Here is a 14,453-nt window from a genome sequence, read left to right on the forward strand (position 1 = left end):
GAACACTCGTAGTAATGCATGCTCCATATAATTTTTAGGATACGAAACCATAATACCCTTCTACTCTAACCATTACGGGTATAAAACCCCATCACTCTAATCAGTGGATTTTATTTCACAACCTTTTCATATTCTCTAAGAGTAGGAAACTGTTCTTACAGTTTAGTTGCTATATTATTACCTTATGAGGTTTAATTGAGAAAAGTAATTTAATTTCTTTAAAACTCATTATGTATTTTCTCATAGCATTTATTACGACTGCATCATATACAATTATATTATGCTTATGCTAATAATGATAAGGTTTAATTAGTTGACGATAGTTGTCAATTCTGGCTGATCCGTTACAATGTTGCCATCGAGGCATTCCATCAGTTCCTTAAGTGCCTGACTATTGTCATTACTATAGCGTGCGATCGCCTTCTCAGTGCACAGATTTTGAATACTGGTGATGCTGCTGATTTCCTCTGCAAGGCTGATAGCTGCTGCAAGGGAGTCTCCAGACATTGTTGTCAGTTTTTGGGATTGATCACGACCCTGAAAGGAGCAATTTATTAAAATCGATAATTCATTATTATTTAGTTTTTCACTTACTGCTGTTCCAAAGCAATTAAACGCTTCAAGTTGAGTAGAAAGATCACCACATTTAAGAAGCGCATTACACGATTCCTCTGCAGTTGCACTAATGTTTGCAAGAACAATGGAATACCTTTCGACAATGGCAGTATTACTGATATCAAAGTCAGTTTGGCATTGCTTGGATTCAGCCTCGAACACATCGATAATCTCCTTCATGATTGGTGTGTATCGGCCCCAACAGTAGGCATCTAGAGCTGGGTCTCCACGAGGCATCATCATCACATCCAGAAGAGTGACGTCAGTATTCATTATGTCCTCATTTGGCACTTCAGCCAAAACTGAGCCAATTACCACCAACAATGAAAGAGCTTTGAACAACATTATTTCTTTTCGAAGTACTAACTTAGAATGTTTAATCCAAGTATCACCGATTGCTATTTATTCAAAAAATTCTATGCAGATATGCATGATTTATGATCGTCGAGTTCCAATTACCCAATTGGAGGCCTGCAAATTGTTTTTTAAGTGCTTATCTAAATTGCACACTTATGCTAAGAGCACTCATATAAATGTGGAAATAAACCCTAATCTTCTTCCTAAGAATTTATACAATATGGGAAGTTCTTTAATAGGTTTATTAAGGCGATTAAGTTTATGAAGTAGATTATTAGCACACTAACATTGACCATTTAAAATTATTAATATACTTCATATTAATATTTAAAAGAAAAATAAAATACCGGCAAAATACAAAAGATCTAATCAAATAAATTAAAAATAATGTATTAGATTTAGTTATACACATGTGAAATTCATAATTTGTGATTATTTTACTTTAGTGATTTTTTTTCTTAAACAACAATGTAATATCAACAATGTAATATCAATAGTACTAAATAGTACAACAATAGTACTAAAAAACTTATTCAAATAAAGAGTATTTATTGCGCGCCTACCGAAATAACAATTTTGAACAGACCAAGCATGGGTTGAAGAATCAAAAGGAAATTAATTCAATATTTACTATGTAGTAAATTTAAACATTTTAATATCGGCTCTCAGTTTATTTTTATTATTAGTATTTTACTATTACACGCTTCAGGTTCTACACACATATTTTTTAGTTAAATAAATAAAAGAGTATATTCATATATCATAATTAATATGTTCGATCCTGTGAAATTTTTGGGTAATGGTATATTTTAAATGCTAACTGTTATAAAAAAGTACTACATATCCAATAAAAAGAAGTTTGTCTATTGGCTAATCTAAAGAATATTTAAAATGATGTTTATCGAACTAAATTTTAAAATTTTAATCATTTTACCAGAAGTCGCATATATGGTTATACTGATGGTTACACATATAATAGGTCTATTTACATAGTTCGGTAAAGAATACTCTAATTTATCATATTGTTTTGTAATTAAAAAAATTAGAATGCCTTATTTAAGAGAGGGATACTACAAGATACATTAATTCCATTGGTTGGTCCGCAGATAATATTCACAAATGCTTACAAAAAATATTTCAAAAGTATTTTAATTAGACTGATCCGATAAGGATACATTCACACATTATAATTAACAATTTTGTTTAAAATGGGTAGATTCTCAAAGTTTTTTTATTTCGTAAGCATAAGTTATAAAAATCTGCTTTGGTTATTTTATATCGACATTATATTTTCTCGTTGCTTTTATTAAGAATGCATAATTTACAATTACAATAAAAATTATACGGTTTATTTTTTTAATTTCTGATATTTTAACTTTCTGATTAAACCGCTGCAATATTGCCATTGAGACACTCCGTCAATTCTTTTAGAGCTTGACTATTGTCATTACTATAGCGTGCGATCGCCTTCTCAGTGCACAGATTTTGAATACTGGTAATGCTGCTGATTTCCTCTGCAAGGCTGATAGCTGCTGCAACATTGTTGTCAGTTTTTGGGATTGATCACGACCCTGAAAGGAGCAAATAATTAAAATAAGTTGATCATGATTATATAGTCTTTTACTTACTGCTGTTCCAAAGCAGTTAAAGGCTTCAAGTTGAGTAGAAAGATCATCACATTTGAGCAGAGCATCACAGGATTCCTTTGCAGTTGCAGTAACATTTGCAAGAATAATTGAGTACTTTGCAATGATTGCAGTATTACTGATATCAAAGTCAGTTTGGCATTGCTTGGATTCAGCCTCGAACACATCAATAATCTCCTTCATGATAGGAGTATAGCGACTCCAACAGTAAGCGTCGAGAACTGGATCACCACGAGGCTGCATCATCATATCCAGAAGAGTGGTTTCAGTTTTGATCCTCGCCTCACTTGGGATTCCAGCCAAGGCCGAGCCAATTACCACCAACAATGAAAGAGCTTTGAACAACATTATTCTTTCTCGAAGTACTAACTTAGTATGTTTAATCCAAGTCGCACCCATTGCTATTTATTCAAAAAAATCAATCCAGATATTTATTTTTTATGATCGTCAATTGGAGGTTTGCGAATTTTTATAATTGTTCATATGCCTATCTAAATTGCACACTTCAGAGCACTCATACAACAACGGAAATAAACTATAATATTCTTCCAAGCTCTACAAAAATGTAGGAAGTTCTTAATTAGAGTGTCATTGGCGCAACTTAGTTTATGGAGTAGATTAATGCTAGTAACATGGCATATCATTCTATAAATACACTTAAATAAAAAGTCCAACTAATTATGAGTAGTTCACTGATCAAATTAAGTAGCGGATTTTATCAAGCTTCCTTATCAAACGTGAGTACAATTCTCCAAATTTAGGAAAGAACTCCCCGGGATAAGAAATTAAAAGGAAATTGGTTTGATTGTAGTTCTATAGTAAATTTCAACTTTTTGTATATTATATAATATCAAAGTTCATTTTAATATCATGCTTTTTTTACATCATTTAAATTGAATAAAAACCCATATTAACATATTTCTAGAAGAAAACATGAATTAAGAAATGTATCTAAGCAATTGGGTGGCTGTAGGTTTTATAGTATCTGAGATCTACAACAAAATAAACTATTGATGCTGATCTGGAATATACATAAATATAATAGTTGTCAATTCTGGCTCAACCGTTACAATGTTGCCATCGAGGCATTCCATCAGTTCCTTAGGTGCCTGACTATTGTCATTACTATAGCGTGCGATCGCCTTCTCAGTGCACAGATTTTGAATACTGGTGATGCTGCGATTTCCTCCGCAAAATCTGTTATTTATACTCATATTTAGTATAATCACTTACTGCTGTTCTCCTCTACTGTAATCCTCTTCCTAAGAAGTTAAAATACTATATACAAAACAAGTAAGAAAGTTACAGTCGAGTGTGCTCGACTGTGAGATACCCGCTACCCATTTTTAATAAGGGCAGAATATTGCGGTATTATTTTCAAAATATACCGAAAATACTAAAAATACTAAAATATACCAAATGGTATGTTTGGTATATCGATACAGCACACCATTAAAAATATACCATAGACGGCTCAATATACCAGATTGTCAGCCAAAGCAACTAAGACCCCTAGTAAGTAGGCGCTTTTGCCCATACAAAAGTATTTCTTTAATAACTTCTACAATTTTTATCTGATCGCAACCAAATTTTCAGGAATCATAACTACTATAGTAGTTATAGTTATATACCAAAATTCGCAACTCTAGCTTTAAATTTACGCTTGTTATTCGATTTTTTGATTTGCGGGGGCGGAAGTGGGCGTGGCAAAAATTTGAAACAAACTTGATCTGCGTGCAAACATTACAAATGCTGTCGAAAAAAAATTATAGTTCTATCTCTTAAAGTCTCTGAGATCTAGGTGTTCATACGGACAGACGGACAGACGGACAGACACACAGACGGACAGACACACAGACGGACAGACGGACAGACGGACATGGCTATATCGTCTCGGCTGTTGACGCTGATCAAGAATATATATACTTTATAGGGTCGGAGATGCCTCGTTCTACCTGTTACATACATTTCCTGCCGGCACAAAGTTATAATACCCTTCAACCCTATGGGTAGCGGGTATAAATATACTAAGTTCCTTATCAGTGAGACTAAATATTTTAAGTACATTATTGCGGTATCTTTTTGACTTCTCAAAATAGAATTGCTTATATTGTTTTTGTCTTTGTCTAAACAATTCAAATTTAAAGGAAAAATGAACTTGCAAAAATTTTGCACAACAAATTTCACAATTATATTTATTGATAAATCAATTAGAGTTGGTAACCTTTTCGTGCAATGTGTATATAGGCTACATTAAAAAGAGGATGGAATTTCCTGACAAAAACCACAAACAGTTATAAAGGCACTCATAAACGAAAATTCATAAATTAGTTTGTTCTACTAACTAAGTAGCAATTCTAATCAAGTCAATTGCGTCATCGTCATCGGTTGTAAATTTGAAGGAAAGAAGTCCCCGGTCTAAGAAATTGAAATAACATTCTTGGAATCAACTATCGGGTTTCTGATTATTCTATCAGTTCTCAGTTTTTTTCAACTACTATTAATATTAACTGGCCGCACCTTAAGCTTTTTTTAATTATTAAGAATTTATATTAATTTAGTCTCAATAATACTCTGCTTCAATAAGGATAATTCTATGTTTTTCATATAAGATACAAAACATTAGTAGATATATACAAAAAATACATAAACATATGACACAATACAAAAAAAAAATCAAATTTTGTAAATATAAAATTTCAAATATTTAAAAAATTTAAACTGTGTTTCTTTACTTATGTAAGAACACTTTGACTGCAGCTTTGAAAAATTTACTAAAACTGAGTTGACCTCTATATCGGCTTTGGCATACATAACATTGGCATACGACTTTTCTTTGGTTTTTATCCTTACTAAAGTCTGATAACTATAATAAAAAATATTATTTTTAGTAAATAATAATAAATAAATAAGTAAGAATAATGTGAAATAATAGAACATGTTAAATGCCCAATATAAATTATGGCCGACTCCTATTTTCTTGATCAATTTGAACGACTGAGAAAATGAGGACAATTCTAGTCATCCATTTGTCTTTCTTTTCATCTTCTATAAATTTTAAATATTTAGATAATCAGATGCTGATTTACCGGATAAGTTTCCGTGCTAACACTTAACAATTCATAATTTAATAAAAATGGTAGTTTAGATTTTGTCATTGAATTTATTAAGACAGATTAAATTACAATTATATTTCGTTATACAAATTATATATTTTTTTGCATTTTTGACATTTCAACATTCTGATTAAACCTCTGCAATATTGCCATTGAGACACTCCGTCAATTCTTTTAGAGCTTGACTATTGTCATTACTATAGCGTGCGATCGCCTTCTCAGTGCACAGATTTTGAATACTGGTAATGCTGCTGATTTCCTCTGCAAGGCTGATAGCTGCTGCAAGGGAGTCTCCTGACATTGTTGTCAATTTTTGGGATTGATCACGACCCTGAAAGGAGCAAATAATTAAAATAAGTCGATCATGATTATATAGTCTTTTACTTACTGCTGTTCCAAAGCAGTTAAAGGCTTCAAGTTGAGTAGAAAAATCATCACATTTGAGCAGAGCATCACAGGATTCCTTTGCAGTTGCAGTAACATTTGCAAGAATAATTGAGTACTTTGCAATGATTGCAGTATTACTGATATCAAAGTCAGTTTGGCATTGCTTGGATTCAGCCTCGAACACATCAATAATCTCCTTCATGATAGGTGTATAGCGGCTCCAACAGTAAGCGTCGACAGCTGGATCACCACGAGGCTGCATCATCATATCCAGAAGAGTGGTTTCAGTTTTGATCCTCGCCTCACTTGGGATTCCAGCCAAGGCCGATCCGATTACCAGCAACAATGAAAGAGCTTTGAATAACATTATTCCTTCTCGAAGCACTAACTTAGTATGTTTAATCCAAGTCACACCCATTGCTATTTATTCAAAAAATTCAATCCAGATATTTATTTTTTATGATCGTCGATTGGAGGCTTGCGAATTTTTATAATTGTTCATATGCCTATCTAAATTGCACACTTCAGAGCACTCATACAACAACGGAAATAAACTATAATATTCTTCCTATGAAAATCTAAAAAAATTTAGGAAGTTCTTAATTGGAGTGTCATTGGCGCAACTAAGTTTATGAAGTAGATTAATGCTAGTAACATTGCATATCATTCTAAAAATACACTTAAATAAAAAGTCCAACTAATTATAAGTAGTTCACTGATCAAATTTAGTAGCGGTTTTTATCAAGCTTCCTTATCAAACATGAGTACAATTCTACACTTTTAGGATAGAATTCCTCGGGATAAGAAATTGAGAAGAAATTAGTTTAATTATAGTTGTGTAGTAAATTTAATTTTTTTTTTATATAATATCAAAGTTAATTTGTATATTATGCTTATTTTTTATAATTTAAATTGAATAAACCCCCATATTTTTCCAGAAAAAATCATGAATTCTGAGATCTACAATATATATAATATTAATTTGCATACATATACTATATAGAGTCGTAGATACCTTCTGCGTTCTTTAATCATTTTCAAAATTTGCTATTGAAACAAAATTTTTGTGAACAAAAGGTTAATATGCAATGATTCTAAAAACATATAACATACAGGCATATGGGTAATTCCATGACGGAATTTGTCCCGTGCGAGACTTTTTACAGTGCACTGCAGTGAAAACAACTTAAACTGAAACAATTTTAAAAATAAATTAATGTTATTCTTAAAGATTTAGATAAACACTGTATTTAGAGCTAAGATTGATTTTAGAAACTTGTTCTGTTTTACGATAAAATATACAAATTCGTTAATTTTTTGGTTATGTGTACGAATTTGTTAATTTTTACAATTATCAGAACAGAAAGCAAAACAGAAAGAAAATTCAAAAACCATTCTTAGCTCTAATTAAAGTACTTAAATAGAGCTATCAAAATAACCTTTTCTTATTTTTAAAATTGTTTCAGTTTATGTTATTTTCACTGCAGTACACTGTAAAGACTCTCGCACGGGACAAATTCCGTCATGGAATTACCCATATACCTTTGGTTAATAGGTAAATACGGACTTGTGGAGAGAGCTTTAATTTCCTCTTCCCTACCAACTTGTCTCTTAAATAATTTTTAAGTTCTTTGTCTCAGCTGTTGATGCTGGTCAAGAATATATCTGAGAACACTCGTAGTAATGCATGCTCCATATAATTTTTAGGATACGAAACCATAATACCCTTCTACTCTAACCATTACGGGTATAAAACCCCATCACTCTAATCAGTGGATTTTATTTCACAACCTTTTCATATTCTCTAAGAGTAGGAAACTGTTCTTACAGTTTAGTTGCTATATTATTACCTTATGAGGTTTAAATAGGAAAAGTAATTTAATTTCTTTAAAACTCAATATGTATTTTCTCATAGCATTTATTACGACTGCATCATATACAATTATATTATGCTTTTAATAATGATAAGGTTTAATTAGTTGATGATAGTTGTCAATTCTGGCTGATCCGTTACAATGTTGCCATCGAGGCATTCCATAAGTTCCTTAAGTGCCTGACTATTGTCATTACTATAGCGTGCGATCGCCTTCTCAGTGCACAGATTTTGAATACTGGTGATGCTGCTGATTTCCTCTGCAAGGCTGATAGCTGCTGCAAGGGAGTCTCCTGACATTGTTGTCAGTTTTTGGGATTGATCACGACCCTGAAAGGAGCAATCGATTAAAATCAGTTATTCATCTTCATATTTAGTATTTTCACTTACTGCTGTTCCAAAGCAATTAAAGGCTTCAAGTTGAGTAGAAAGATCACCACATTTAAGAAGCGCATCACACGATTCCTCTGCAGTTGCACTAATGTTTGCCAGAATAATGTAATACCTTTCGACAATGGCAGTATTACTGATATCAAAGTCAGTTTGGCATTGCTTGGATTCAGCCTCGAACACATCGATAATCTCCTTCATGATTGGTGTGTATCGGCCCCAACAGTAGGCGTCTAGAGTTGGGTCTCCACGAGGCATCATCATCACATCCAGAAGAGTGACGTCAGTATTCATTATGTCCTCAGTTGGCACTTCAGCCAAAACTGAGCCAATTACCACCAACAATGAAAGAGCTTTGAACAACATTATTACTTCTCGAAGTACTAACATAGAATGTTTAATCCAAGTATCATCGATTGCTATTTATTCAAAAAATTCTATGCAGATATGCATGATTTATGATCGTCGAGTTCCAATTACCCAATTGGAGGCCTGCAAATTGTTTTTTAAGTGCTTATCTAAATTGCACACTTATGCTAAGAGCACTCATATAAATGTGGAAATAAACCCTAATCTTCTTCCTAAGAATTTATACAATATGGGAAGTTCTTTAATAGGTTTATTAAGGCGATTAAGTTTATGAAGTAGATTATTAGCACGCTAACATTGACCATTTGAAATTATTAATATACTTCATATTAATATTTAAAAGAAAAAGAAAATATCGGCAAAATACAAAAGATCTAATTAAATAAATTAAAATTAATGTATTAGATTTAGTTATTCACAAGTGAAATTCATAAATTGTGATTATTTTACTTTAGTGATTTTTTTCTTAAATGAAAGAGACGGTTAAACAAAAATTTGTAATATCAATGGTACTAAATAGTACTACAATAGTACTAAAAAAACTTATTCAAATAAAGAGTATTTATTGCGAGCCTACCGAAATAAGAATTTTAAACAGGCCAAGCATAGGTTGTAAAATCAAAAGGAAATTAATTCAATATTTACTATGTAGTTAATTTAAACATTTTAATTTGTATATCGGCTTTCAGTTTATTTATGTTATTAGTATTTCACTATTACACGCTTCAGGTTCTACACATATATTTTTTAGTTAAATAAATAAAAGAGTATATATAATACATATATCATAATTAATATGTTCGATCCTTTGAAATTTTTGGGTAATGGTATATTTTAAATGCTAACTGTTATAAAAAAGTACTACATATCCAATAAAACAAAGTTCGTCTATTGGCTAATCCAAAGAATATTTAAAGTGTTGTTTATCGAACTGAATTTTAAGATTTTAATCATTTTACTAGAAGTTGCATAAATGGTTATACTGATGGTTACACATATAATAGGTCTATTTACATAGTTCGAAAAAGAATACTCTAATTTATCATATTGTTTTGTAATTAAAGAAATTAGAATGCCTTATTAAAGAGAGGGATACTACAAGATACATTAATTCCATTGGTTGGTCCGCAGATAATATTCACAAATGCTTACAAAAAATATTTCAAAAGTATTTTAATTAGACTGATCCGATAAGGATACATTCACACATTATAATTAACCATTTTGTTTAATATGGTTAGATTCTCAAAGTTTTTTTATTTAGTAAGCATAAGTTATAAAAATCTGCTTTGGTTATTTTATATCCAATTTATATTTTCTCGTTGCTTTAATTAAGACTGAATAATTTACAATTATAATACAAATTATAGGATTTACTTTTTTAATTTCTGATATTTTAACTTTCTGATTAAACCTCTGCAATATTGCCATTGAGACACTCCGTCAATTCTTTTAGAGCTTGGCTATTGTCATTACTATAGCGTGCGATCGCCTTCTCAGTGCACAGATTTTGAATACTGGTGATGCTGCTGATTTCCTCTGCAAGGCTGATAGCTGCTGCAAGGGAGTCTCCTGACATTGTTGTCAGTTTTTGGGATTGATCACGACCCTGAAAGGAGCAATTAATTAAATAATAAATGATTAAAATCGGTTATTCATGATTATTTAATCTTTTACTTACTGCTGTTCCAAAGCAATTAAACGCTTCAAGTTGAGTAGAAAGATCATCACATTTGAGCAGAGCATCACAGGATTCCTTTGCAGTTGCAGTAACATTTGCAAGAATAATGGAGTACTTTGCAATGATGGCAGTATTACTGATATCAAAATCAGTTTGGCATTGCTTGGATTCCGCCTCGAACACATCGATAATCTCCTTCATGATAGGTGTATAGCGGCACCAACAGTAAGCGTCGACAGCTGGATCACCACGAGGCTGCATCATCATATCCAGAAGAGTGGTTTCAGTATTGATCCTCGCCTCACTTGGGATTCCAGCCAAAGCCGAGCCAATTACCAGCAACAATGAAATAGCTTTGAACAACATTATTCTTTCGTGAAGTACTAACTTAGTATGTTTAATCCAAGTCGCACCCATTGCTATTTATTCAAAAAATTCAATGCAGATATTTATGATTTATGATCGTCGAGCTCCAATTAACCAATTAGAGGCTTGCGAATTTTATTATTTTTCATATGCCTATCTAAATTGCACGCTTAAGAGCACTCACAAAAGAACGGAAATAAACTATAATCTTCTTCCTATTAATTTCTACAAAATGTAGGAAGTTCTTAATTAGGAGGTAATTGGGGCGACTAAGTTTATGGATTAGATTATTAGTACTGTAACATTGACCATTTGAAATTATCTTTCGCTATGCTATATATTTAAAAAAGAGATTAATTGCCATCAACAAATCTCTACAAAATTTCTAAAAAGATTATTAATAAGCAAATCAGTAATTTATTAGATTTGGCAATACACTTCTGAAATGTATAATTTGGGTTTCTTTGTGGTTGTTGTATTTTTCTTAAAAAAAGGATATGATGCAAAACAATTATAAATAATTAAACAACTTATAAAAATACTTTAAAGAAAGAGTATTATTACGAGTAGTTTTTGAAATAATAATTTTTGTAGGCTTATTAAGCATGAGTTGTAAATTAAAGTAATAGGAAATTAGATAAACATTAAATTAAAAAATTTTGATTATAATATCGGCTCGAATTAAATTTCTGATATTAAAATCTATGCTCGGCTTATGCCATATAAAAGTACTATTAATCCAATAAATCAAAGCTAATCTAACGCCTAATCTAAAGAAAATGTAAAGCCGATTTCAATGAACCGAATTTATAGTTTTTAATGATTTTTGAAAAAGTCCCATGTATGGTTCAGCAAAAATACATTGAGTTTATTTAGTGCGTAAAAGAATTGTTTGGCATATAAGAATATAATTTCGAGCATTGGTTCGAATGGTTGTATATCCACAGCAAATTTTCGCACGTGCTTTTAAAAATCATTTAACAAATCTTTATTATTCTATTGACCTGATAAGAAGAAAATACATGCTTGTCACTGAAAATAAAAAATAATTCTTAATGGTGCATGTAGTGCATGATAGTGGTCTATAGGTGATATTACACTGTGTATTATTACGCTACCAAATTAATGAAAGAAAAACCAAAAGATTTGTTTAAAGATAATATATAAATAAATAATAAATATTTATTCGCTTTTTTTATTAGGAATGCTCATATTATATGATTTATTGAATTTCTGACAGTTTAACTTTCCGAAATATTGCCATTGAGACATTCCGTCAGTTCCTTAAGTGCCTGACTGTTGTCGTTACTGTAACGAGCGAGGGCCTTCTCACTGCAAAGTTTTTGAACACTTATGATGCGGCTGATTTCCTCTTCAAGACTGATAGCTGCTGAAAAGGATGTACCTGACATTGATGTCAGTTTTTTGGGCTTGATCACGTCCCTGAAAGAAACAAATGATGAGATTCCGCTCTTAATTAGAATTTAGACTTTTGACTTACTGTTGTTCCAAAGCAATTGAAAGCTTCAAGTTGAGTTTGAAGACCATCGCATCGCTGAAGTGATTCACACGAGTCCTTTGCAATTGCAGTAACGTTTTCGCGAAGTCCGGTATAGTTTGCGATAATGGCAGCATTACTGAGATCGTAGTCGGTTTGACATTGCTTGGACTCAGCCTCAAACACATCGATAATCTCCTTCATAACTGGGGTGTAGCGACCCCAACAATAGGCGTCGACTGCCGCGTCTCCACGAGGCTGCATCATCAGATCGAGCAGAGCGCGATCTGTATTGAGTCTCGCCTCACTTGGCACCTCAGCGAAAACTGAGCTAATTACTAGCAAAAATGATAGAGCTTTGAACAACATTATTCCTTCTCGAAGTACTAACTTGGTATGTCTAGTTCAAGTCTCAACCGTTGCTATTTATTTGCAAAAATTACAGATATGAATGATTTACGATCGTTGACTTCCGATTACTCGATTGTTTATCAATAGAAGCCCGCCAAGAGGTTTTTTTTTTTATTTAATGCTTATCAAAGTTGCACACTTAGAAGCAATTTAATTACACAAGAGCGGAACAAACAAAAATCCTCTTCCTAGGAAATTTAGACAAAAATGTGCGAAGTTCTTAATATAAAGGGTAATCAGAACGACTAAGTTTATTGACTAGATTATTGCTATATCTGTTTTGTTTACAAAAATAGAAATATCAGTGGCCACCAATTTAAATTATCTTTGTCCATGGAGTTCATATTTGAAAGAGAAATAAACTCAATTCAATTTTTCTACTAAAACTGTTTATAGGAAAATGAGGATAAAAACATGAAGATTTATTAATTTTAATAAAAAAAAATAAATACGTTGTGAACTGCCTTGGTTTTTATCGGTACCAAGAATCGATTTTTATAAGGTCAATTATATCAGCAATGATTGTAAATTTTGAGGAAAAAATTCCGCGTCTATGAATTTGGTTTGCAATAAGTGAAAACAATTATCAACATATTGTGAGTGCCCACCTTCTGATTATTATATCAGTTCTTACTCATTTCTATTATTATTATCTGGGAACTACACGATTAAAGTTTCGAACATTTAGAATATATTAGTTTTTAGTAAATTTGTATATGTGCTTGAACTTATCACACCATAGATTAGTATTACAAATGTTATGCTGGTTTATAAATTATTTTGCTGAGTAATATTTATAGAACTCTTAAAGTGGGCCAAATAATGTTAGATATGAGACAATAGTAAATTGAAGGGAAGATTTTCATTGGCAAATAAAAGTCCCACATTGAACTGATTGAGGTTGGACAAGGTTGCGGGCACAAAAAACGTGACAAATGCCTCGTTACTTTCTTCTTAACAATTTGAAACAAAATGTATGTGTATGTATATTTGTTTGAGAGCTTGTTCATTAAAAGATTGTTTGATAAATGGCATTTGTTCTTTTGTTTTGTTCTGATTTACAAAAAAACTGGAATATATTAAAAACAAAGTAGAACTGCAAGACCTGCTTAAGGAAAATTTATTTAAATCTTCTAGAAGAAAAGACATTTACCCATTTTTAATGTCTGCAGGGTAAAAAATAAAGACCAGTAGATATTTACAACAAAAGTTAATTTTCCACAAGGCATTTCAATTTTAATTTAATTTATTATGCCAATTTCAGCCTTAATGTAAAATTAAAGAAAAATATTTAAGGGACATAAAGTAATTGTAATTGTAGGCGTTAAAATTCATTTCATATTTCAAACTGTAACGTACTTTCAGTTGCTCCACCTAGCGGGTGATACACGAAACTAATTCGCTATAATTATACGGAAAGTACAGAGCTGCATTTTGTACCATAGTCTATTTAATATATCGATATTTATAGCAAAATAATTAAAAAATACCATTAACAAATTATGAAGTATATCGTTATATTATAGATTTTATTGTGCAACAAATTTTGGAATAATTTTTTATGTTTCCTTTCATTTAGAGCTCACTAAAAAATACTTGAAATAGCATTTATAATATTGTTATTACCTTAACTTCGTAATTTTTTATGGAAGAAATGCATGTTCATGTATAAAGCAATTTGTTCTATAAAGTGTCTAGGTTTTTAAATGAAAAAAGACAATCTATTTCAAACTACGCGCTCTTT

The 14,453-nt window shown here is 31.5% G+C and overlaps 6 protein-coding genes across 6 annotated transcripts; all 6 read right to left on the reverse strand.

The window, feature by feature from the left end:
* Positions 1-273: 273 nt before the first annotated feature.
* LOC132786968 (uncharacterized) lies at positions 274-976 on the reverse strand. The gene is made up of 2 exons (XM_060793775.1): positions 595-976; positions 274-537 (listed from the first exon to the last, which is right to left on the reverse strand). Exons 1-2 carry the CDS (start codon positions 958-960, stop codon positions 310-312), a joined length of 594 nt encoding a protein of 197 aa, XP_060649758.1. The 5' UTR covers positions 961-976; the 3' UTR covers positions 274-309.
* A 1,266-nt stretch (positions 977-2,242) lies between these two features.
* LOC132787164 (uncharacterized) lies at positions 2,243-2,976 on the reverse strand. The gene is made up of 2 exons (XM_060794082.1): positions 2,601-2,976; positions 2,243-2,543 (listed from the first exon to the last, which is right to left on the reverse strand). The coding sequence occupies exons 1-2, from the start codon at positions 2,964-2,966 to the stop codon at positions 2,400-2,402; spliced, it is 510 nt and encodes a 169-aa protein (XP_060650065.1). The 5' UTR covers positions 2,967-2,976; the 3' UTR covers positions 2,243-2,399.
* Positions 2,977-5,766: 2,790 nt separating this feature from the next.
* Positions 5,767-6,504, reverse strand: LOC132787047 (uncharacterized). Its single transcript, XM_060793919.1, has 2 exons — positions 6,123-6,504; positions 5,767-6,065 (listed from the first exon to the last, which is right to left on the reverse strand). Exons 1-2 carry the CDS (start codon positions 6,486-6,488, stop codon positions 5,865-5,867), a joined length of 567 nt encoding a protein of 188 aa, XP_060649902.1. The 5' UTR covers positions 6,489-6,504; the 3' UTR covers positions 5,767-5,864.
* Positions 6,505-8,035: 1,531 nt separating this feature from the next.
* On the reverse strand, positions 8,036-8,759 carry LOC132786793 (uncharacterized). The gene is made up of 2 exons (XM_060793448.1): positions 8,385-8,759; positions 8,036-8,324 (listed from the first exon to the last, which is right to left on the reverse strand). The coding sequence occupies exons 1-2, from the start codon at positions 8,748-8,750 to the stop codon at positions 8,097-8,099; spliced, it is 594 nt and encodes a 197-aa protein (XP_060649431.1). The 5' UTR covers positions 8,751-8,759; the 3' UTR covers positions 8,036-8,096.
* A 1,302-nt stretch (positions 8,760-10,061) lies between these two features.
* On the reverse strand, positions 10,062-10,816 carry LOC132786672 (uncharacterized). The gene is made up of 2 exons (XM_060793268.1): positions 10,435-10,816; positions 10,062-10,362 (listed from the first exon to the last, which is right to left on the reverse strand). Exons 1-2 carry the CDS (start codon positions 10,798-10,800, stop codon positions 10,162-10,164), a joined length of 567 nt encoding a protein of 188 aa, XP_060649251.1. The 5' UTR covers positions 10,801-10,816; the 3' UTR covers positions 10,062-10,161.
* A 1,129-nt stretch (positions 10,817-11,945) lies between these two features.
* LOC132785640 (uncharacterized) lies at positions 11,946-12,698 on the reverse strand. Its single transcript, XM_060791833.1, has 2 exons — positions 12,302-12,698; positions 11,946-12,243 (listed from the first exon to the last, which is right to left on the reverse strand). The coding sequence occupies exons 1-2, from the start codon at positions 12,665-12,667 to the stop codon at positions 12,175-12,177; spliced, it is 435 nt and encodes a 144-aa protein (XP_060647816.1). The 5' UTR covers positions 12,668-12,698; the 3' UTR covers positions 11,946-12,174.
* Positions 12,699-14,453: the final 1,755 nt, after the last annotated feature.

Source organism: Drosophila nasuta, chromosome 2R, assembly GCF_023558535.2.
Source record: "Drosophila nasuta strain 15112-1781.00 chromosome 2R, ASM2355853v1, whole genome shotgun sequence".
NCBI lineage: Eukaryota > Metazoa > Arthropoda > Insecta > Diptera > Drosophilidae > Drosophila > Drosophila nasuta.

What these genes read in the sequence shown, in the direction of transcription:
- LOC132786968 (XM_060793775.1), bottom strand. Translation starts at nt 960, where the DNA reads ATGTTGTTCAAAGCTCTTTCATTGTTGGTGGTAATTGGCTCAGTTTTG. An exon ending in TTAATTGCTTTGGAACAGCA is followed by an intron (nt 538 to 594) that starts GTAAGTGAAAAA and finishes TGCTCCTTTCAG; the next exon opens with GGTCGTGATCAATCCCAAAA.
- LOC132786793 (XM_060793448.1), bottom strand. Translation starts at nt 8,750, where the DNA reads ATGTTGTTCAAAGCTCTTTCATTGTTGGTGGTAATTGGCTCAGTTTTG. An exon ending in TTAATTGCTTTGGAACAGCA is followed by an intron (nt 8,325 to 8,384) that starts GTAAGTGAAAAT and finishes TGCTCCTTTCAG; the next exon opens with GGTCGTGATCAATCCCAAAA.
- LOC132787164 (XM_060794082.1), bottom strand. Translation starts at nt 2,966, where the DNA reads ATGTTGTTCAAAGCTCTTTCATTGTTGGTGGTAATTGGCTCGGCCTTG. An exon ending in TTAACTGCTTTGGAACAGCA is followed by an intron (nt 2,544 to 2,600) that starts GTAAGTAAAAGA and finishes TGCTCCTTTCAG; the next exon opens with GGTCGTGATCAATCCCAAAA.
- LOC132785640 (XM_060791833.1), bottom strand. Translation starts at nt 12,667, where the DNA reads ATGTTGTTCAAAGCTCTATCATTTTTGCTAGTAATTAGCTCAGTTTTC. An exon ending in TCAATTGCTTTGGAACAACA is followed by an intron (nt 12,244 to 12,301) that starts GTAAGTCAAAAG and finishes TGTTTCTTTCAG; the next exon opens with GGACGTGATCAAGCCCAAAA.
- LOC132787047 (XM_060793919.1), bottom strand. Translation starts at nt 6,488, where the DNA reads ATGTTATTCAAAGCTCTTTCATTGTTGCTGGTAATCGGATCGGCCTTG. An exon ending in TTAACTGCTTTGGAACAGCA is followed by an intron (nt 6,066 to 6,122) that starts GTAAGTAAAAGA and finishes TGCTCCTTTCAG; the next exon opens with GGTCGTGATCAATCCCAAAA.
- LOC132786672 (XM_060793268.1), bottom strand. Translation starts at nt 10,800, where the DNA reads ATGTTGTTCAAAGCTATTTCATTGTTGCTGGTAATTGGCTCGGCTTTG. An exon ending in TTAATTGCTTTGGAACAGCA is followed by an intron (nt 10,363 to 10,434) that starts GTAAGTAAAAGA and finishes TGCTCCTTTCAG; the next exon opens with GGTCGTGATCAATCCCAAAA.